The sequence below is a fragment of the Primulina tabacum genome, unplaced genomic scaffold (assembly GCF_025594145.1).
Source record: "Primulina tabacum isolate GXHZ01 unplaced genomic scaffold, ASM2559414v2 Contig388, whole genome shotgun sequence".
NCBI lineage: Eukaryota > Viridiplantae > Streptophyta > Magnoliopsida > Lamiales > Gesneriaceae > Primulina > Primulina tabacum.
The window spans coordinates 29905-54556 of record NW_027459735.1 but is presented as its reverse complement, the minus strand read 5'-3'; the positions used below and the strand labels follow the sequence as shown (position 1 = coordinate 54556).

At 32.4% G+C, this 24652-nt stretch overlaps 2 protein-coding genes across 2 annotated transcripts; both read right to left on the bottom strand.

Moving 5' to 3' along the window:
* Positions 1-369: 369 nt before the first annotated feature.
* On the bottom strand, positions 370-1675 carry LOC142534143 (putative ubiquitin-like-specific protease 2A). The gene is made up of 5 exons (XM_075641064.1): positions 1460-1675; positions 1215-1382; positions 989-1120; positions 827-908; positions 370-742 (listed from the first exon to the last, which is right to left on the bottom strand). Exons 2-5 carry the CDS (start codon positions 1370-1372, stop codon positions 620-622), a joined length of 495 nt encoding a protein of 164 aa, XP_075497179.1. The 5' UTR covers positions 1373-1382; positions 1460-1675; the 3' UTR covers positions 370-619.
* Positions 1676-23058: 21383 nt separating this feature from the next.
* Positions 23059-24311, bottom strand: LOC142534144 (putative ubiquitin-like-specific protease 2A). Its single transcript, XM_075641065.1, has 5 exons — positions 24096-24311; positions 23851-24018; positions 23625-23756; positions 23463-23544; positions 23059-23377 (listed from the first exon to the last, which is right to left on the bottom strand). Exons 2-5 carry the CDS (start codon positions 24006-24008, stop codon positions 23255-23257), a joined length of 495 nt encoding a protein of 164 aa, XP_075497180.1. The 5' UTR covers positions 24009-24018; positions 24096-24311; the 3' UTR covers positions 23059-23254.
* Positions 24312-24652: the final 341 nt, after the last annotated feature.

Here is a 24652-nt window from a genome sequence, read left to right as displayed (position 1 = left end):
CGGGTTTGATACTATTTCATGGTCCAGCATACTAATGTCTTAATAAAATAGAATAAATGGTAGTTGAATAGATATTTTGTTAACATTAGGGATCGATTGGGCTTTTTACATCACAGGCAAATAAACAGAGTCTTGAGTCTCAGGACAGATATTGTATTATTGATTTTCTTTAAAGGAAGAAGGATTTTTATTTAATATGGCTTCGAGGTCTCTCTCATTCGTAAATGTTTTTTTCAGCTACACAACTCAACACGAGATTCAAGCAAGCAATTTTTGAAGTAGAGTGCTACACTTAAAGTGTCTCAATGGTAATTGATGTGAAACTGAGAATTTGTACCCACACTTCAATATTGCAGTCAAGAATTCTTGCAGTTTACAAATGACAACAAAAACAACACTATGTGTATGTATGCACGTTAACTAGAAGATGTCATTCCTCCTCATCGCTAGACTCAATTTCGAGCGACTCCAACTTTTCATAAAAACCCTCTAACTCCTCCTCGCCGAACCAATCGTTTCTCATCTGCGTCGAACCAGCAACAACAAACAACGTAGCGCCACCATGTTACGACATGATTCGCGAGCTTGCATCAATGGACAAAGTGAAGAAATAAAACATTTAACTCACAAAGTAAGGGTAGCCTTTATTGATGCTCAACTCTTGAGGAGCACTCTCCATGAAAAGATGTGTATAGTACAGAACAAAAACACCACATTCCTCACCATTTCTCTGCTGTGGAACCTGAATTTCAATTTTTTTTAAGAAACAGAGAACGTATAACAGTTTAAGTCATTTATAAACGTTCATACTCGAGGACATTGCTACCTCGGGAACCAAAAGGGGAATGTCATTAATCAGCTTTATGTTCTCATGTCTATCCTGTGTTTCGAATATGTCCACGACGAAACTGTGAATTGTAAAAGCATTTTAAGTGAATCATGAAACATAAAGTGGGCATTTTAAAGTATCATCCATACTCAAAAGTACCTTCGTATAAGGGGCTCGAGTCTCATAGGATCCAACGCACGCAGCGAGTCGAGCAGCAGCATACATGGAGTCCTGGTTCCGGATTTCAGGCTTTCACCAAAGTGACACATGATCAAGAGATACCAGTGAGACCTAATAAAATAATGCATTGATTAGTCCGTACCGAATGGGACGCCCTTAAGGGCAGGCAGGCAATGCAAGGTTTTGTTGTAAGAAGGTTGCATACCACATGACAATGGGAACAAAAACATATGTTTTCGAAAATATGTTCTCCTTCTTGATCCAAGTCAGTACCCTATCTCTAAAACATTCGTTATTGTACATGCAAAACCATAGACAGTTTAAGTATGTGCACCGGTCCCTTTTCTCTTCTGGAGTATCCATCCATATTCTCCTACAAAATCACCAAATTTTCGCAAAACTATATATATATCTTGGACTCAATGGCATTGTAAATTGATAAAACCATACCGGAAATAGCGATCGAACACGTTGTCATACAACCTTCCGCGTAGGGCAGATTTTATCCTCGGAAATCTCCTTGGTAGCCCAAGAGAACGAAAGTTGTGGGAGACATCATTCCAATCACTTGAGACAGATCTTTTTTGTTTACATTTTCTATGAAGGTATGCACGTCTATTTGGGCACTCGTTCGGAATCCTTTCAATGGAAGACCCATCTGAAACAACCACATAGATCACGAGTCCACGGCGTTGTATCTTCTCAACAAACAAAAACAGGAAAAATAAAATTTAGAGATTTTGCTAAGCAAGCCCTTTAATTAACTCAAAAGTAAGACGATGAAACAGTGAGCGATTAAATCGATTCAAAGACAAAGAGGAAATCACACATCAGCACCACAAATCGATTCAAAAAGAAACAGAACAAGCCCGCATTTATGTGAAGAAGTAACAATCCAAAATCAAACCAACACGAAACATAAGCGAAAAACGAGCAATGCACAGATGTAGGATTCTTTTTAATTTTTTTAAAAAGGTGAAAAGTTGAATTAAACCATCGTCCCGATCTTCATTCTTTGCTCCTTCGAAACCCTCGTTGGAATCTTCATGAACCCCTGGATTCAAGCAGCAGAAGGAGTTTGCTCAGTGAACTGGAAGTAAACCACGACATGCAAACATGTTTCCCGTGGCCGTCGCAGAGAACGTCGAGGAGGTGGTGGTTCTAGTTACGGAACGGTCGGGAATAATAAAAATAATAATAATTATTATATAATTTTTAATTGGAAAAAATCATTAAATCTTTTTAAAAAAATTACAGAAAACATATTAATCAATGGGAAAGGAGGACTGGTTTAAAAATGGACCTTTAATTTTTTTTTACCTGAAGTAAATGACAAAATCTTGATTAAATAACATGGGGGCCGCTCCCCTTTCACCCTTCTTCGATACACATATTTGATCTCCATTTTACAATTTTTACTTTCTCCCTGAAAATGTATCTGGACACGAAGTTTCACCGGTTCATTCCATCCTACATGTAAGAGCACTACCCCATGATAGAATCAAGGGTCCAAATTTAGCCACACATACATGGAGTCCACTAATTTTTTAAAATCACATATGTGTGAATCTTGTTCATCCGAAATTATGTGGGGACACAGCCCCCACATGTAGCATCGACCTAACCAGTTTCACCCACTATTGTTAACTAGCTTTCCTACACATGCGTACAAAAATAAATATTTTTCTTTTTTAAATTGGAAGTAGAAAAAATATTATATCTTGAAATTTTAAAAAAAGTGTTTTTGTTAATTATTTTAATTTTAAAAAATCTAACAACAAATAAGCTATATAAGCAATTAATATTTCACATTTTCTCCATCCGTTGGATTTTCATTTATTATTAATCATATTAGCGGGATTAGTAGCTCTCTCGTGAGACAGTTTCATGGATCTTTATCCGTGAGACGAGTCAACTTTGTTCATATTTACATAATAAATAATATTTTTTTATACAAAATAATTTTTTTCATGGGTGACATCCGTCTCACGAAAATTTTTGTGTTGTATTAACCTAAAATCCAAAGGGGTATCATTAAATACCGAATCTTGCGTTCTATAGACATATTTTAACAGTGGTTTCAAAATTTCCCATTTTTTGTGCGATCCCGCGGTTCGATATGATGAACGTGTATTGATCTCCCGATCTTCTCATAAGATTTATTTCGTCAAATGGACAAGTAACGTTAATTAAGGTCACATTTTACAATAAATGAGAATAATACAAAATAAGTAGGATATAAAATAGAAGATTTGATTATTTAGCCTTTCATTTTATATGTTTTTTAGGCAATTTATCATTATTATAATTTGGCAAAGACTTGTGTGAGACCGTCTCACAGGTCGTATTTCGTGAGACAGATCACTTATTTGGGTTATTCATAAAAAAATTTACTTTTTATGCTAAGAGTAATACTTTTTAGTATGAATATCGGTAGGGTTGACCCGTCTCACAGATAAAGATTCGTGAGACCGTCTCACAAGACACATATTCTTATAATTTATACCAACCTACAAAGTAAAGGGGTAGCCCCAAACCGACTAATTTCCAAGTAATATGTCTTACTATCGGATCTCATTATCCAGAAAGAGTTCTGGCCCAACCAATTGAAAGCCCACGCTATTTAAACATTGTCATTGGGCCATTGGACCCACCTCGTATGTAAAATAAAAATATTCCTTGGCAAATATTTACGTAATATTGTCTTGTTTAAATTATAAAAGATATAGCATAGTTGAAATTTAAATGTCTACAAATATTAAGGGTGCTCATATACATTATTTAAAATATAGCATAAGATAATTTAATACAAGTATTTGTGCTAAAAAAAATTTTGACCCGATAGATTTAGCTCAGGTCCAATAGGATAAAATTACTTGACGAAGCCCAAAACAGTGACAGATGAATCCCGCCAGTTATCCAGAGAAATTTTGAGCGAGTAAAATAGAGGACAAGAAAAGAAAATCGTGAATATTGGCAGAAATTGGAGGAACTCTCCATAGGTGAAACAAAAGGAAAACATCAGTAGATTGAGAAAACACGTCTCAACACTCCAGAAACTTGCAATCACACTGCAAAAATCTCTAAATTTTATGTTCAAGTTTTTTTTTTATCAATTTTCAAATGCTTTATGCATTTTTCATTCCTGTTTTTAAAAAAGTTTATTGTAAATTTCCATATTTTGTGAATTCTTCGTGATTTATGAATATATAATCATGTCAGAAATTTATTTCTTAAACATTCAACTTTATTTTTATTCTTGTCCTTTGTTTTGGTGAGTTTAATAGCTTAACATATGATTATTAATGATTAAGTTTGGAATTCATAATCATTTTGTTCAAGATGTTAGTTTTTTTTTTTTTTTTTAGTTTTTACACAAACTGATTCACTTACACCTGACACGCCCACAAGCTACAAATTTTATATGAGCAAAAATTGGCATATCCGGTGAGAGAAAAATGTATTCCGTCGAAAAGACGAAACAATCAAAGAAAGTGAAGGGAGTGGAAGTTCCAACAAATTTTGAAGAAGATAATGTTGAAAGAGTTGCACATGAAGTTCCAGTTCAAGATATGATTTAATCATTTGAAGGCCAAATTCATGGCCATGAACATTTAAGGAAACTCATGTGACTAAATACACGAGAAAGTAATGTAGGAATTATATGGGTCGATATTATGACAAATCGGTCGCCTAGATTTCACAAACTTTATCTGGATTACATAGATATGAATAACCCATATCCTAAGGGTTATAAAACGTCTGAATTCATCTTGTTCTCTGTACAAGACAATAAATCTTGCATATAGACAGATTCACTATCCAACATGGGGAGTTGGCTAATCTAGAGAATTTCGCCAACTTAAAACTCATGTTATTTTCTACTCACTCATTGGTATAACTTTTTTGGTATACCTCTTTGCCTAAAAATTATTTTAACATGGCAAGAAATGGAAAGGCAATTTCGCAAATTTTTTTTTATATAGAAATGAGCCAGAAGTGTAAATTGCTGATTTATATAGAATCACACAAAGAAGTGGGGAGTCTGTTGAATTGTATATTGATAAATTAAAAAAAATTTGAAAAATAGTTGCAATGTTTTCTTTCCAGATATAGAATTTATGAAAATAGGCCAGAAAGATTGAGTTTTGAACTAAGAAACAAGTTTTCAGGGGCGGAGTTCCGGGATTTCTTTGAGTTGACTACTAAAGTGACCAAATGTGAGGAATTACTAAATGAGGATCTAACTTCCAAGAAGTATTCTTATTTAGCTTCTATTCTCCATTTCTTATTGTATCTGCTTTTATATCTGATTGATTGCCTGTGATTTCGGGAACGAAATCGTATCTTAGGGGCGGAGAAATATAATGCCCGAGATTTGCTGTGTTGTTAATCTGAAATGATTCGTTAATTAATTGATGTGATTATAGACGGAACAGATCAGACCGGGAGAGCCGAAAAGAAGATTGATCTATGTGTGAGGATAAGCTCTCGCGCATATGCGCGACCGCGTCTCATATGAAAACTACTATTAGTTAATTTCCTATTAAATAATTGCTATCGATTTTTTGCTCCTCAATTTTTAAAATTTTGTCCATAAATTTTATATAATATTAAGATTGTGTCCGATTTAAAAAAATTTATCTCTTATTTCTACAAGGACTCTATTAAGAGATGCACCTTGAAGAATGAAATGGATCTTGCACATAAATAACTTCGTGAGGTGTATTCAATTCAGAGTTTTAATTACTTAAATGACTTTTTCAAACGATAGATTTTTATGGATTTGATAGATTTTTATTGACTTTTACAGAATCTCACAGATTTATAAACAGATTTATGTGAATTCATGTAGACTTTTTTGCAATATTTTTATAGACTTTTGTGAATTTTTTTTAAAGAATTTAAAAATTTGTACTTAATTATATCATATTATTTTTTATTAATTTCCTTGAACCAATAATTAATTAACATATATAACATATTCAGTTTAAAAATATTTTTTCAAAATTTATATTAATAAATGAATTTATTTATTTAAAAGTTAAATCATTTAATTCTTATATGTGTATATATGTGGGTTTGTATGCATGCTTATAAATTTTTTTAAAATACATCAATTTATTAATCTGTAAATTTGTTTTTAAATTGATAATATACATGTGAAAAGAATATTTGTGTGAATATAATTTTGTATAAAAATATCATAGCTTACATATTAATTGAAATTGAAAATGATAAAAAGAATTTAAAAAATCGTGGTTGGTCATCACCGAGTCGATGGATAGCACCACCAATCAACCAATTGCGTTTGGACGTAGATGCAGCTTATAATGTCAATTCCAATCGATATGCAATCGGCGGTGTTGTGCGAAATCACGAGGGCCAGACATTGCTAGCTTTTGGGAAGCAAATTACTAAACCACCATCTATAGTAGCCGCTGAACTTATTGCAATTGAGGAAGGATTTCAAATGACTCAGACTCAAAATTTGAGGATAAACCAGATTACATCGGATTCTCTGATGGCAGTGCAAGCGACTCACTAGTCCAGCAGAGGACTTTGGATACACTGGGGCCTTTCCAACAAAGATTAGGAATTTATTGGCAACTCATGCCCATTTAGAATGAGAACATGTCTTGCGCACCGCAAATGGTGTTGCGCACTCGTTAGCCTCTTTTGCTATTTCATCTCCCTCACCTTTCGTGTGGATTTGTGGAGAGTTTCCTGTTTGGTTAGTAAAGCTTATAATCGAGTATCTTACTTTGTTTTGAATAAAATTACAAGTTTTTCTGTCAAAAAAAAAATGAATGAATGTATATACACAAAAACACAAACTAATTCACAATTTCTTCCTGTAAAAGAAAGAGCTTCTTCCTTCTCCACTCTTCACCATCACACACACACACACACACACACACACACACACACACATATATATAATGAGTAGGTCTCTTGTGAGACGGTCTCATGAATAACCCAAATAACCGATATTCACAATAAAAAATAATACTTTTAGCATAAAAAATAATATTTTTTCATGGATGACCCAAATAAGAGATCCGTCTCACAAAATACGACCCGTGAGACCGTCTCACACAAGTTTTTGCCATATATAATTGTATATATACATACATCACTGATCAATTACTCGTATATTTTCTGAGATTTCTACCCAATTCAAAGGTTTGTTTATTTAATATGTATATTTTTTGAATTACGAAATATATATTTTTATTTCATTTGTTTCTCGATTCACTGTTTCATACGGTAGATTTTTTGAACAACTTGAACACAACTGTTTTGAACAATCCTATTATCAAAGTTTTTCTGGAATGTTCATGAAATGTTAAATTCTATTTTGTTCTATTAATTTGTCCAAAAATATTCCAAATTGCAGTTTTAGTGATATAAGTAGGTCAGTGTATTCGTTTAAAACTTTTTTTCGTTGGACTATTGATATGATGTCGAAAAATTATGATATAACACTGAAACTTGCTATCATGTCCGGCTTATAAAATGAAAATAGGGAACAATTTATTGGAGTAAAACTGCAAATTTAAAGTTTCTTGGACGAAAAATAGACTATGGACAATCCATCTAGATGCAATTACTTGAGCTAAAAGATTTCTGATTATTTAGTACTTCACTGATAAGTAACTAATTATTGTTATTTTATTATTTTATTTTTATTATTATCAATCAGGAATTCAATAGGTAAAATTCCGCAAATAACGAGGAGAAATAACTAATTTTCCAAAAATATTATTATAGCTATATAATTTAAAAAGGAACGTTTCGGGGGTAGCAGATGGATTCATTGCCTATTTAATGAATGAGAACTTCTTTTGTTTCCTTATAATTCGATCAAAACTTTAAATTGCTTCTTCGACTTGAATTAGGATACTTTGCAACTGGTAAAAGATTTCTGCGAATGATTGAAGGGAGACTCAAGAGTCCGAAAAATATCGTAGCAGGCGAAAATATTGATTCGCGGCCTTCAATGGTTGAGTTATCCAAGTATCTGAAACCCATTCCTGTGAAAACTAGAACCATTCGCCAACAGATATGGCCGCCGCCTGTTCTTGATTCTCCGGGCGTTTCGAGTCGCGATCAGGATAACAATCATTATCCGCAAGTTTTGGGTTCTGAAGCAAGTGTACAGCCTGATCTTCTTGATTCTTGTCGAGGTTCGAGTTCTGGGGAGGAGGAGAAGGAAAAGGAGAAGGAGAAGGGGAAGAAGTTAGGGTCCGGTGATGATTCTGAAAAGTTGAAGCGAAAATTAGAGGAAACTGAGAATGGGCCTGGAAGGGGTGATAATAAGATTCAAAAAACTGATTCTGGGGTGGATTATCCAAAAAATACGGACACGGATCATGATGGAGAAACCAGAGAACCAGAGATCGATATCAGGAATTCAACTTCATCCAGGTGCGGGAGGGAAGTACAGATGATCAACCCGCGGATATCAAAAACCGGGTAACCTCTTCTCCTGCGGCACCGAATACCCCCAAAATATACGCTTGCAGTTTCTGCAGCAAAGCGTTTTCGAGTCACTTGGCATTGGGTGGCCACAAATCGAGTCACAACAAGTTCAAGATGGTAATCTACAACGCCATTGATCACAGACGTAAGAAGCAATATATCACCAATACATGTCATCAAGAAACTGGCAAAATTGCTTCGAGTGAGAAAAATATTGCAGCAACCCCAGAATCAGTTGGTGATGAAAGAACACACACATGTAAGATATGTTTCGAGAAATTCCCATCTGGCCAAGCTCTCGGAGGTCACCAGAGACACCATTGGTCTGGTAATATGCCGGAGCAGAAGACACAATCTGCTACTAAAATCTTGGATTTTGATCTTAATGAGTTGCCTAAAGAAGAAAATGAAGATCCTTCTTCAAAGTGTTGAATTCCGTAGGTCTGTGAGGTACAGTGATGGGTTACTTTTATTTGTTTTTTTCTGGTTTCCCTTTTAGGGTTTTGGCTTGAGTTAAACAATTAATCTATGCATTGAACTGGTTCTATGTTTTGTTTTATTTTTTTTTTATTCAACGGGTTCGAGTGTTTTATCTAAATCTAAAATAAATTTAATTTCTCAAGATTATGTGGGTCTTGGGGTTTCACTCTTAAGATCAAAAGTCAATTGGTTTAAGTACTCTTTCTTTTGCACTTGCGTTTTCTTTTCCATATGGAGAGTATGAATGCAGATACTTTCACAAGTTTTTATATGATATTCTTACTGATTTTGTAGTTATGGAATCATAGGAAATAGGAACATAGAAAGATATGTTCGATCAAGTTTAGCTACTTTTAGAACATACTTGTTCCAAAATACATTAGAAGATCGCTGACATGTAGATCTTTTTGCAATGGAGCTTGTATTATTTTCCAACAATTCCAAAGCAACTTTTGGCTATCTTGAAATTCACGGATTCGAATTGCATTATTCCATATTTGATTCAAGTTTTATAATAGTTAGAGTTAAAAAATAGTACCGTTTATCTTTTAATTTATAATCTCGTCTTTAATCATTTTATCCATGAAGAATTCAACTATGCCATTAATTTCACTTCTCTAAATACTTTGTTTTGACTCAATTTAGAATTATCCATATTCAAATTATATTTATTGCGTCAAACCATTTGAAAGATTTTTAATTCCTTCTACCAATATATTAATAGTAAATCTCTTGTGAGATTGTCTCACGAATTTTTATTTGTGAGACGGATCAACCTTACCGATATTCACAATAAATAATAATACTCTTAGCATAAAAAGTAATATTTTTCATGGATGATCCAAATAAGATATCTATCTCACAAAATACGACTCGTGAGACCGTCTCACACAAGTTTTTGTCATGTATTAATGATGTTGAAGGATGCAACCTTGTATACCAAACTAGTTTATAATATCGCATTATCGGATTGAAACTGATGCATACAATTTTTTCTATCAATTCAAATATTTTCTTATTGGAACAAAAAGATTTCTGATTGGTAATTGTATGCAAGAAGAATTTAATGTCCGCGTTGGTATAAACAAATATTAATTCATTAGTCATGACCCGTAATCAAAAGTATTTTCCTTGGACGAGCCTTTTGAAATTTCAGAAATTATCCTCAAAAAAGAAAATTCAGAAATCAATAAAAAAAAAGGAGATACAAACATTATCGGAACAAACATCACCATGAATTCTAATATAATATTGGGAATACTGTAACAAAATTCTAGTAATTAAATCGTTATGTTGAATATTTACTAAATAAATTCAATTTTAGTAATTTTTAGAAATAGTTGCATTATTTTAGCTTTGTTAGATATTAATTGTGACAATAATATTCAACATTGAGAATTTTTTGACTTATAGTTAAATTAATTAAATTATTTGTTGTTATTGTTGAATTTATTCGGTCTTGTGAATATTCAATCATCTTAGGATTTCGAAGAAAATTTGATAGTTGTTCAAAGTCGGTTTTGTATTTTGAGACTGGTAATAGTTTCAAACTAATGTTTTGGTTGCATTTTGTTGCACAACAACTATTGATATATGCGTACATTGCAACCTTGATTTTTAAAATTTTTGTTCATGGTAATGTTTGTTTCTTTTGAATGGAATAAATTCTAGCTAATGAGCAGCTAGACTCCTCGTGGTGGTGCAGCAGTTGGAACATTATCGGAAAATGTCGTCGGAGCTCCTGTTCACGCTGGGGAACATGGCTGGAAAACATAAAGGACTTTGATCCTTACTCAATACGCCACAAATCAACCAAAGAACGAAGCAAAAATCGAACCAAGAAGCACACACTGAGACAGAGCCGCCAACCGTGATTGAATGCTCTGTTTTCTTCCGATTTCAGAACAGGAACGGAACATAGAGCTTGGGGAAATAGGTTTTTTGGGTTTTAAGTTTCACCCACTATTGTTAACTAGCTTTCCTACACATGCGTACAAAAATAAATATTTTTCTTTTTTAAATTGGAAGTAGAAAAAATATTATATCTTGAAATTTTAAAAATAGTGTTTTTGTTAATTATTTTAATTTTAAAAAATCTAACAACAAATAAGCTATATAAGCAATTAATATTTCACATTTTCTCCATCCGTTGGATTTTCATTTATTATTAATCATATTAGCGGGATTAGTAGCTCTCTCGTGAGACAGTTTCATGGATCTTTATCCGTGAGACGAGTCAACTTTGTTCATATTTACATAATAAATAATATTTTTTATACAAAATAATTTTTTTTCATGGGTGACATCCGTCTCACGAAAATTTTTGTGTTGTATGAACCTAAAATCCAAAGGGGTATCATTAAATACCGAATCTTGCGTTCTATAGACATATTTTAACAGTGGTTTCAAAATTTCCCATTTTTTGTGCGATCCCGCGGTTCGATATGATGAACGTGTATTGATCTCCCGATCTTCTCATAAGATTTATTTCGTCAAATGGACAAGTAACGTTAATTAAGGTCACATTTTACAATAAATGAGAATAATACAAAATAAGTAGGATATAAAATAGAAGATTTGATTATTTAGCCTTTCATTTTATATGTTTTTTAGGCAATTTATCATTATTATAATTTGGCAAAGACTTGTGTGAGACCGTCTCACAGGTCGTATTTCGTGAGACAGATCACTTATTTGGGTTATTCATAAAAAAATTTACTTTTTATGCTAAGAGTAATACTTTTAGTATGAATATCGGTAGGGTTGACCCGTCTCACAGATAAAGATTCGTGAGACCGTCTCACAAGACACATATTCTTATAATTTATACCAACCTACAAAGTAAAGGGGTAGCCCCAAACCGACTAATTTCCAAGTAATATGTCTTACTATCGGATCTCATTATCCAGAAAGAGTTCTGGCCCAACCAATTGAAAGCCCACGCTATTTAAACATTGTCATTGGGCCATTGGACCCACCTCGTATGTAAAATAAAAATATTCCTGGCAAATATTTACGTAATATTGTCTTGTTTAAATTATAAAAGATATAGCATAGTTGAAATTTAAATGTCTACAAATATTAAGGGTGCTCATATACATTATTTAAAATATAGCATAAGATAATTTAATACAAGTATTTGTGCTAAAAAAAATTTTGACCCGATAGATTTAGCTCAGGTCCAATAGGATAAAATTACTTGACGAAGCCCAAAACAGTGACAGATGAATCCCGCCAGTTATCCAGAGAAATTTTGAGCGAGTAAAATAGAGGACAAGAAAAGAAAATCGTGAATATTGGCAGAAATTGGAGGAACTCTCCATAGGTGAAACAAAAGGAAAACGGCAGTAGATTGAGAAAACACGTCTCAACACTCCAGAAACTTGCAATCACACTGCAAAAATCTCTAAATTTTATGTTCAAGTTTTTTTTTTTTTTATCAATTTTCAAATGCTTTATGCATTTTTCATTCCTGTTTTTAAAAAAGTTTATTGTAAATTTCCATATTTTGTGAATTCTTCGTGATTTATGAATATATAATCATGTCAGAAATTTATTTCTTAAACATTCAACTTTATTTTTATTCTTGTCCTTTGTTTTGGTGAGTTTAATAGCTTAACATATGATTATTAATGATTAAGTTTGGAATTCATAATCATTTTGTTCAAGATGTTAGTTTTTTTTTTTTTTTTTAGTGTTTACACAAACTGATTCACTTACACCTGACACGCCCACAAGCTACAAATTTTATATGAGCAAAAATTGGCATATCCGGTGAGAGAAAAATGTATTCCGTCGAAAAGACGAAACAATCAAAGAAAGTGAAGGGAGTGGAAGTTCCAACAAATTTGAAGAAGATAATGTTGAAAGAGTTGCACATGAAGTTCCAGTTCAAGATATGATTTAATCATTTGAAGGCCAAATTCATGGCCATGAACATTTAAGGAAACTCATGTGACTAAATACACGAGAAAGTAATGTAGGAATTATATGGGTCGATATTATGACAAATCGGTCGCCTAGATTTCACAAACTTTATCTGGATTACATAGATATGAATAACCCATATCCTAAGGGTTTATAAACGTCTGAATTCATCTTGTTCTCTGTACAAGACAATAAATCTTGCATATAGACAGATTCACTATCCAACATGGGGAGTTGGCTAATCTAGAGAATTTCGCCAACTTAAAACTCATGTTATTTTCTACTCACTCATTGGTATAACTTTTTTGGTATACCTCTTTGCCTAAAAATTATTTTAACATGGCAAGAAATGGAAAGGCAATTTCGCAAATTTTTTTTTTATATAGAAATGAGCCAGAAGTGTAAATTGCTGATTTATATAGAATCACACAAAGAAGTGGGGAGTCTGTTGAATTGTATATTGATAAATTAAAAAAAAATTTGAAAAATAGTTGCAATGTTTTCTTTCCAGATATAGAATTTATGAAAATAGGCCAGAAAGATTGAGTTTTGAACTAAGAAAACAAGTTTTCAGGGGCGGAGTTCCGGGATTTCTTTGAGTTGACTACTAAAGTGACCAAATGTGAGGAATTACTAAATGAGGATCTAACTTCCAAGAAGTATTCTTATTTAGCTTCTATTCTCCATTTCTTATTGTATCTGCTTTTATATCTGATTGATTGCCTGTGATTTCGGGAACGAAATCGTATCTTAGGGGCGGAGAAATATAATGCCCGAGATTTGCTGTGTTGTTAATCTAAAATGATTCGTTAATTAATTGATGTGATTATAGACGGAACAGATCAGACCGGGAGAGCCGAAAAGAAGATTGATCTATGTGTGAGGATAAGCTCTCGCGCATATGCGCGACCGCGTCTCATATGAAAACTACTATTAGTTAATTCCTATTAAATAATTGCTATCGATTTTTTGCTCCTCAATTTTTAAAATTTTGTCCATAAATTTTATATAATATTAAGATTGTGTCCGATTTAAAAAATTTATCTCTTATTTCTACAAGGACTCTATTAAGAGATGCACCTTGAAGAATGAAATGGATCTTGCACATAAATAACTTCGTGAGGTGTATTCAATTTAGAGTTTTAATTACTTAAATGACTTTTTCAAACGATATATTTTTATGGATTTGATAGATTTTTATTGACTTTTACAGAATCTCACAGATTTATAAACAGATTTATGTGAATTCATGTAGACTTTTTTGCAATATTTTTATAGACTTTTGTGAATTTTTTTTAAAGAATTTAAAAATTTGTACTTAATTATATCATATTATTTTTTATTAATTTCCTTGAACCAATAATTAATTAACATATATAACATATTCAGTTTAAAATATTTTTTCAAAATTTATATTAATAAATGAATTTATTTATTTAAAAGTTAAATCATTTAATTCTTATATGTGTATATATGTAGGTTTGTATGCATGCTTATAAATCTTTTTAAAATACATCAATTGATTAATCTGTAAATTTTTTTTTAAATTGATAATATACATGTGAAAAGAATATTTGTGTGAATATAATTTTGTATAAAAAATATCATAGCTTACATATTAATTGAAATTGAAAATGATAAAAAGAATTTAAAAAATCGTGGTTGGTGCGAGGCTATTCAATTATTAAGAATTAAGCGATATTTTTTTGGATCATCTTTTATTATTACTGCATATTACATTAATTTGTATAAATCATAAATTAAAAATCACAAATCAATTATGGAATTAAAATTTCCTATGATATTAAAATAAAAAATTATTAAATGAACAATCAGCCAAAAAATGACAAATAAGAAAAAAGAAAGATGAAAATATATATAGAGATATACTTCCAAAATTGAGAGAGTAATAGAAATAGAGGAGAGAAAATAAGAAAAGAGATAAACAGCTTGTGTATGAGTTAGAAGTTTTAAAAATCCATCCAAATCTTTGGGTTGAACCAAATACAATTTTGACAATTTATAGTTGTACTTTAGGTTTTAATGTTTGTATGTTGATTAATTCCATGAAGTTATTAAAAGTGTATTGAAAATTTGAATACCTATAAACTTTTATAGAGTTTTTAAAAGTCAATGTTGAATACCACTTGACTTTTTAAAACTCTATAAAAGTCTATTTTGAATACCACTAGACTTCTATATAGTATGTAAAAGTCTAAGTTGAATACATCTAGATTTTTAAAATCTATAAAAGTCATTAAAAGTCAATATTAAGATTTTTATATAAATCCGATTTTCCTGGATACTGTGGTTTTTTTATTGATTATTATGTTTTTTTAATCTTTCCATTAGAGATTTTTTCGAATTAGTATTTCGACTTTGAGAATTAGGGGTTTTATGAATTTGGTATTTGTGAAAAATTAAAATGACGGGTCTTTTTTATTTTAAGTTTTTGCACAAATTGGATTGAAATTAGGGATTCTATTTGGTTTTAGGAAAGTTTTGTGGACTTGATGTGACTTTTTATCATTACTTTTAACCCTTAAATCGAGAGAAGGACCAACTTGATCAAATTTTGAAACATTTAGATTTGACCAAATTGGCTCTTCCGTCGATTTGAAAGTTAAAACTAATGGTAAAAAGTCATGTGCCATTCATGTCTCCCAAAACCCCCTAAAACTCAGAATATAATTCCTATTTTCAATCCAATTTCGTACAAAAATTTAAAGAAAGAAGACTCATCATTTTAAGCAACAAAAAGATTTATTCTTCCTAACAAAAAATGAAATTTAATCAACATTAGCTGCCACAAAAATTTAGTTAATCTACGGCTTAAATTTTCACAAAATTCAAATAATAATTACTTTATGTCCTCGTGCGTGCCTAGACACAGATGTCTAATGATTATATTTAGACCAATTCTATTTTATGTGATTCAATAATAACAATTGATTTTAACAAACTTATCGTGCTAAATTTTAATATAAATATTTATATTATATGATTTTTGTCTTAAATATTTAAAATTAACTTACTAAATATTAATTGGATATAATAAAAATTAAATTATTAATATATATACACAAGCATATATTCATCATTAAATTATGGGAATAGGTCTTATGTGCAATACGATCTTATTGATATATATAAATTATATGGGTCGACCTGATCCACATTTGTAGTGAAAATAAATACTTTGATATAAAAACAATATCTTTCACTAAAATCATCATATATTACTCAATATACTTTAGATATAAAAAAATAATATTTTTCGCTTAAATCAATATAGATTACATAATATTTATATATAAAATAACAAAAAATTATATTTTACAGTGAAATATAATACTCATGCCATAAAAAGTAATGCTATTCATGAGTCATTCGGGTCGGAAATCCGTCTCATAAAATTGTCACATAAATTTTATATAAATTATATCGCTTCAAATCTAAAAAGATTATGTGTTTATCTACTTTAGAAGATAACTTAAAGTCAAATAAGCATCCTAATAAAGGATAATTAAGTAAGAAAACACCAGATATTCACCAAATAAACCTTACTTAATTACTGTTTAACTTATACTTCTGTTAGCTTATTATTTTTAATTTTCTCTTTTTTTTAATGAAACTTATATATATAATAGAATATATAAATAAAAAGTAATAAGTACATAAGTAAATATTCGGTGAGACACAGGTACAAGTCGGCAATTGGATTTTATGATCCACCTACGAATAGTTCTGAAGTGTACTTAAAAAGTTGGTGGAAATTCTTGTGGTCTCTTTCGATACCCCATAAAGTCTGTATCTTCTGGTGGCGGGATTTTGCATAATATAATCCCTACATCAGGTAATCTGCTGGTACATCATATCCCTACCATTGGAGCATGTCCATTATGCCACTTTGCTTATGACTCATCTAGTCACGCTTTGTTCTCATGCCCAGCGATCAGAAGTTGCTGGAAAGATACTAGTTATTGGCCATTTCTAAAGATAGTACGAATGATGGAGGTGTTTGATATTACTTTATGGATGAAGAGCAAACTTAACAGAAAGGATTTTGAATTCTTTGCCACAAGAACTTATGCAGTATGGATGGAGAGACTTAGAACAGTACATAACAATGATTCTAAGAAGAAGGGTATTAATGTCGAATGGTGCGAGACCATGCTCTGCGGTTACCAAGAGGCGAGAACATCCATGCTAATTTCAGCAAGCAGAAGAGAGAACATATATCATCACCGAGTCGATGGATAGCACCACCAATCAACCAATTGCGTTTGGACGTAGATGCAGCTTATAATGTCAATTCCAATCGATATGCAATCGGCGGTGTTGTGCGAAATCACGAGGGCCAGACATTGCTAGCTTTTGGGAAGCAAATTACTAAACCACCATCTATAGTAGCCGCTGAACTTATTGCAATTGAGGAAGGATTTCAAATGACTCAGACTCAAAATTTGAGGATAAACCAGATTACATCGGATTCTCTGATGGCAGTGCAAGCGACTCACTAGTCCAGCAGAGGACTTTGGATACACTGGGGCCTTTCCAACAAAGATTAGGAATTTATTGGCAACTCATGCCCATTTAGAATGAGAACATGTCTTGCGCACCGCAAATGGTGTTGCGCACTCGTTAGCCTCTTTTGCTATTTCATCTCCCTCACCTTTCGTGTGGATTTGTGGAGAGTTTCCTGTTTGGTTAGTAAAGCTTATAATCGAGTATCTTACTTTGTTTTGAATAAAATTACAAGTTTTTCTGTCAAAAAAAAAAATGAATGAATGTATATACACAAAAACACAAACTAATTCACAATTTCTTCCTGTAAAAGAAAGAGCTTCTTCCTTCTCCACTCTTCACCATCACACACACACACACACACACACACACACACACACACACACACATATATATAATGAGTAGGTCTCTTGTGAGACGGTCTCATGAATAACCCAAATAACCGATATTCACAATAAAAAGTAATACTTTTAGCATAAAAAATAATATTTTTTTCATGGATGACCCAAATAAGAGATCCGTCTCACAAAATACGACCTGTGAGACCGTCTCACACAAGTTTTTGCCATATATAATTGTATATATACATACATCACTGATCAATTACTCGTATATTTTCTGAGATTTCTACCCAATTCAAAGGTTTGTTTATTTAATATGTATATTTTTTGAATTACGAAATATATATTTTTATTTCATTTGTTTCTCGATTCACTGTTTCATACGGTAGATTTTTTGAACAACTTGAACACAACTGTTTTGAACAATCCTATTATCAAAGTTTTTCTGGAATGTTCATGAAATGTTAAATTCTATTTTGTTCTATTAATTTGTCCAAAATATTCCAAATTGCAGTTTTAGTGATATAAGTAGGTCAGTGTATTCGTTTAAACTTTTTTTCGTTGGACTATTGATATGATGTCGAAAAATTATGATATAACACTGAAACTTGCTATCATGTCCGGCTTATAAAATGAAAATAGGGAACAATTTATTGGAGTAAAACTGCAAATTTAAAGTTTCTTGGACGAAAAATAGACTATGGACAATCCATCTAGATGCAATTACTTGAGCTAAAAGATTTCTGATTATTAGTACTTCACTGATAAGTAACTAATTATTGTTATTTTATTATTTTTATTTTTATTATTATCAATCAGGAATTCAATAGGTAAAATTCCGCAAATAACGAGGAGAAATAACTAATTTTCCAAAAATATTATTATAGCTATATAATTTAAAAAGGAACGTTTCGGGGGTAGCAGATGGATTCATTGCCTATTTAATGAATGAGAACTTCTTTTGTTTCCTTATAATTCGATCAAAACTTTAAATTGCTTCTTCGACTTGAATTAGGATACTTTGCAACTGGTAAAAGATTTCTGCGAATGATTGAAGGGAGACTCAAGAGTCCGAAAAATATCGTAGCAGGCGAAAATATTGATTCGCGGCCTTCAATGGTTGAGTTATCCAAGTATCTGAAAACCCATTCCTGTGAAAACTAGAACCATTCGCCAACAGATATGGCCGCCGCCTGTTCTTGATTCTCCGGGCGTTTCGAGTCGCGATCAGGATAACAATCATTATCCGCAAGTTTTGGGTTCTGAAGCAAGTGTACAGCCTGATCTTCTTGATTCTTGTCGAGGTTCGAGTTCTGGGGAGGAGGAGAAGGAAAAGGAGAAGGAGAAGGGGAAGAAGTTAGGGTCCGGTGATGATTCTGAAAAGTTGAAGCGAAAATTAGAGGAAACTGAGAATGGGCCTGGAAGGGGTGATAATAAGATTCAAAAAACTGATTCTGGGGTGGATTATCCAAAAAATACGGACACGGATCATGATGGAGAAACCAGAGAACCAGAGATCGATATCAGGAATTCAACTTCATCCAGGGTGCGGGAGGGAAGTACAGATGATCAACCCGCGGATATCAAAAACCGGGTAACCTCTTCTCCTGCGGCACCGAATACCCCCAAAATATACGCTTGCAGTTTCTGCAGCAAAGCGTTTTCGAGTCACTTGGCATTGGGTGGCCACAAATCGAGTCACAACAAGTTCAAGATGGTAATCTACAACGCCATTGATCACAGACGTAAGAAGCAATATATCACCAATACATGTCATCAAGAAACTGGCAAAATTGCTTCGAGTGAGAAAAATATTGCAGCAACCCCAGAATCAGTTGGTGATGAAAGAACACACACATGTAAGATATGTTTCGAGAAATTCCCATCTGGCCAAGCTCTCGGAGGTCACCAGAGACACCATTGGTCTGGTAATATGCCGGAGCAGAAGACACAATCTGCTACTAAAATCTTGGATTTTGATCTTAATGAGTTGCCTAAAGAAGAAAATGAAGATCCTTCTTCAAAGTGTTGAATTCCGTAGGTCTGTGAGGTACAGTGATGGGTTACTTTTATTTGTTTTTTCTGGTTTCCCTTTTAGGGTTTTGGCTTGAGTTAAACAATTAATCTATGCATTGAACTGGTTCTATGTTTTGTTTTATTTTTTTTTTATTCAACGGGTTCGAGTGTTTTATCTAAATCTAAAATAAATTTAATTTCTCAAGATTATCTGGGTCTTGGGGTTTCACTCTTAAGATCAAAAGTCAATTGGTTTAAGTACTCTTTCTTTTGCACTTGCGTTTTCTTTTCCATATGGAGAGTATGAATGCAGATACTTTCACAAGTTTTTATATGATATTCTTACTGATTTTGTAGTTATGGAATCATAGGAAATAGGAACATAGAAAGATATGTTCGATCAAGTTTAGCTACTTTTAGAACATACTTGTTCCAAAATACATTAGAAGATCGCTGACATGTAGATCTTTTTGCAATGGAGCTTGTATTATTTTCCAACAATTCCAAAGCAACTTTTGGCTATCTTGAAATTCACGGATTCGAATTGCATTATTCCATATTTGATTCAAGTTTTATAATAGTTAGAGTTAAAAAATAGTACCGTTTATCTTTTAATTTATAATCTCGTCTTTAATCATTTTATCCATGAAGAATTCAACTATGCCATTAATTTCACTTCTCTAAATACTTTTGTTTTGACTCAATTTAGAATTATCCATATTCAAATTATATTTATTGCGTCAAACCATTTTGAAAGATTTTTAATTCCTTCTACCAATATATTAATAGTAATCTCTTGTGAGATTGTCTCACGAATTTTTATTTGTGAGACGGATCAACCTTACCGATATTCACAATAAATAATAATACTCTTAGCATAAAAAGTAATATTTTTCATGGATGATCCAAATAAGATATCTATCTCACAAAATACGACTCGTGAGACCGTCTCACACAAGTTTTTGTCATGTATTAATGATGTTGAAGGATGCAACCTTGTATACCAAACTAGTTTATAATATCGCATTATCGGATTGAAACTGATGCATACAATTTTTTCTATCAATTCAAATATTTTCTTATTGGAACAAAAAGATTTCTGATTGGTAATTGTATGCAAGAAGAATTTAATGTCCGCGTTGGTATAAACAAATATTAATTCATTAGTCATGACCCGTAATCAAAAGTATTTTCCTTGGACGAGCCTTTTGAAATTTCAGAAATTATCCTCAAAAAAGAAAATTCAGAAATCAATAAAAAAAAGGAGATACAAACATTATCGGAACAAACATCACCATGAATTCTAATATAATATTGGGAATACTGTAACAAAATTCTAGTAATTAAATCGTTATGTTGAATATTTACTAAATAAATTCAATTTTAGTAATTTTTAGAAATAGTTGCATTATTTTAGCTTTGTTAGATATTAATTGTGACAATAATATTCAACATTGAGAATTTTTTGACTTATAGTTAAATTAATTAAATTATTTGTTGTTATTGTTGAATTTATTCGGTCTTGTGAATATTCAATCATCTTAGGATTTCGAAGAAAATTTGATAGTTGTTCAAAGTCGGTTTTGTATTTTGAGACTGGTAATAGTTTCAAACTAATGTTTTGGTTGCATTTTGTTGCACAACAACTATTGATATATGCGTACATTGCAACCTTGATTTTTAAAATTTTTGTTCATGGTAATGTTTGTTTCTTTTGAATGGAATAAATTCTAGCTAATGAGCAGCTAGACTCCTCGTGGTGGTGCAGCAGTTGGAACATTATCGGAAAATGTCGTCGGAGCTCCTGTTCACGCTGGGGAACATGGCTGGAAAACATAAAGGACTTTGATCCTTACTCAATACGCCACAAATCAACCAAAGAACGAAGCAAAAATCGAACCAAGAAGCACACACTGAGACAGAGCCGCCAACCGTGATTGAATGCTCTGTTTTCTTCCGATTTCAGAACAGGAACGGAACATAGAGCTTGGGGAAATAGGTTTTTGGGTTTTAAGCTTCATCTCCGGCAGTTGGTGGCTCGACTCTGCGGCGGCAGTAGCTGGAAGAGGAGGGCGTCGGGCAGAGGGTTTGTGGATGGTTTGTTCTTTCTTCCTTTTGGTAAGCATATATATAAATATGTATTGTGTAATATGATACTGAAAATAGTAATTTGAGCTTAGTTATTATTTGTATTTATTTAGTAATATTGTGCTTTTTAATTTTTTATGTATTTTATATTGTTTAAATATCTGATATTTTAAAATATTTATTTTAACATATTTTTAAATTTATTTGACATAATTAATTATTTTAATTAATCAACACAATAATTATTTTAATCATATCAAATTATCGAATAATAATTTTATATTGCCTTATATAACAAGAGATCGATACCAAATGATAGTAATAATTTTCCTTCCGAGATTCTTTTACTAGAACTGTGTTGTTGTTCTAGATTTTGGATTTTTGTTTGAATATCTTTTAGTGTTCCAATAATTTTTTCTTTTTTTTCCAAAGATTTTTTAAATTTTACGTGATATATAGTATAACTGATTGTCATACTATCCCATCTTTTGTATCTCTCTAAGATCTCCGGAGAGTTTAGATGAATCTGATACTATTTTTAGGAACATGTTATCTTGATTCATAAACTTATCTTAGGCTCTGATATGTCTCTATTTGTTCATGATGTCTAATCTTGATTAGATCTTCTCCCATCAAATATTCGAAAGAATTAAAATAAATCCATTAAATAATTAATTTTAAACTTATGTTCGAATTCATACTTTCAGAAAATCTCATCCTCAAATATTTAATTACACGATAATAATAATTTTATATACTTAAATCGGGTTTGATACTATTTCATGGTCCAGCATACTAATGTCTTAATAAAATAGAATAAATGGTAGTTGAATAGATATTTTGTTAACATTAGGGATCGATTGGGCTTTTTACATCACAGGCAAATAAACAGAGTCTTGAGTCTCAGGACAGATATTGTATTATTGATTTTCTTTAAAGGAAGAAGGATTTTTATTTAATATGGCTTCGAGGTCTTTCTCATTCGTAAATGTTTTTTTCGCTACACAACTCAACACGAGATTCAAGCAAGCAATTTTTGAAGTAGAGTGCTACACTTAAAGTGTCTCAATGGTAATTGATGTGAAACTGAGAATTTGTACCCACACTTCAATATTGCAGTCAAGAATTCTTGCAGTTTACAAATGACAACAAAACAACACTATGTGTATGTATGCACGTTAACTAGAAGATGTCATTCCTCCTCATCGCTAGACTCAATTTCGAGCGACTCCAACTTTTCATAAAAACCCTCTAACTCCTCCTCGCCGAACCAATCGTTTCTCATCTGCGTCGAACCAGCAACAACAAACAACGTAGCGCCACCATGTTACGACATGATTCGCGAGCTTGCATCAATGGACAAAGTGAAGAAATAAAACATTTAACTCACAAAGTAAGGGTAGCCTTTATTGATGCTCAACTCTTGAGGAGCACTCTCCATGAAAAGATGTGTATAGTACAGAACAAAAACACCACATTCCTCACCATTTCTCTGCTGTGGAACCTGAATTTCAATTTTTTTTTAAGAAACAGAGAACGTATAACAGTTTAAGTCATTTATAAACGTTCATACTCGAGGACATTGCTACCTCGGGAACCAAAAGGGGAATGTCATTAATCAGCTTTATGTTCTCATGTCTATCCTGTGTTTCGAATATGTCCACGACGAAACTGTGAATTGTAAAAGCATTTTAAGTGAATCATGAAACATAAAGTGGGCATTTTAAAGTATCATCCATACTCAAAAGTACCTTCGTATAAGGGGCTCGAGTCTCATAGGATCCAACGCACGCAGCGAGTCGAGCAGCAGCATACATGGAGTCCTGGTTCCGGATTTCAGGCTTTCACCAAAGTGACACATGATCAAGAGATACCAGTGAGACCTAATAAAATAATGCATTGATTAGTCCGTACCGAATGGGACGCCCTTAAGGGCAGGCAGGCAATGCAAGGTTTTGTTGTAAGAAGGTTGCATACCACATGACAATGGGAACAAAAACATATGTTTTCGAAAATATGTTCTCCTTCTTGATCCAAGTCAGTACCCTATCTCTAAAACATTCGTTATTGTACATGCAAAACCATAGACAGTTTAAGTATGTGCACCGGTCCCTTTTCTCTTCTGGAGTATCCATCCATATTCTCCTACAAAATCACCAAATTTTCGCAAAACTATATATATATCTTGGACTCAATGGCATTGTAAATTGATAAAACCATACCGGAAATAGCGATCGAACACGTTGTCATACAACCTTCCGCGTAGGGCAGATTTTATCCTCGGAAATCTCCTTGGTAGCCCAAGAGAACGAAAGTTGTGGGAGACATCATTCCAATCACTTGAGACAGATCTTTTTTGTTTACATTTTCTATGAAGGTATGCACGTCTATTTGGGCACTCGTTCGGAATCCTTTCAATGGAAGACCCATCTGAAACAACCACATAGATCACGAGTCCACGGCGTTGTATCTTCTCAACAAACAAAAACAGGAAAAATAAAATTTAGAGATTTTGCTAAGCAAGCCCTTTAATTAACTCAAAAGTAAGACGATGAAACAGTGAGCGATTAAATCGATTCAAAGACAAAGAGGAAATCACACATCAGCACCACAAATCGATTCAAAAAGAAACAGAACAAGCCCGCATTTATGTGAAGAAGTAACAATCCAAAATCAAACCAACACGAAACATAAGCGAAAAACGAGCAATGCACAGATGTAGGATTCTTTTTAATTTTTTTAAAAAGGTGAAAAGTTGAATTAAACCATCGTCCCGATC

Coding starts and splice junctions, on each gene's coding strand:
- LOC142534143 (XM_075641064.1), bottom strand. CDS start 1,372: ATGGATACTCCAGAAGAGAAAAGGGACCGGTGCACATACTTAAACTGT. Junction 909..988: donor CTCGAGCCCCTTATACGAAG/GTACTTTTGAGT, acceptor TACAATTCACAG/TTTCGTCGTGGACATATTCG. Junction 743..826: donor TTCCCCTTTTGGTTCCCGAG/GTAGCAATGTCC, acceptor ATTGAAATTCAG/GTTCCACAGCAGAGAAATGG.
- LOC142534144 (XM_075641065.1), bottom strand. CDS start 24,008: ATGGATACTCCAGAAGAGAAAAGGGACCGGTGCACATACTTAAACTGT. Junction 23,545..23,624: donor CTCGAGCCCCTTATACGAAG/GTACTTTTGAGT, acceptor TACAATTCACAG/TTTCGTCGTGGACATATTCG. Junction 23,378..23,462: donor TTCCCCTTTTGGTTCCCGAG/GTAGCAATGTCC, acceptor ATTGAAATTCAG/GTTCCACAGCAGAGAAATGG.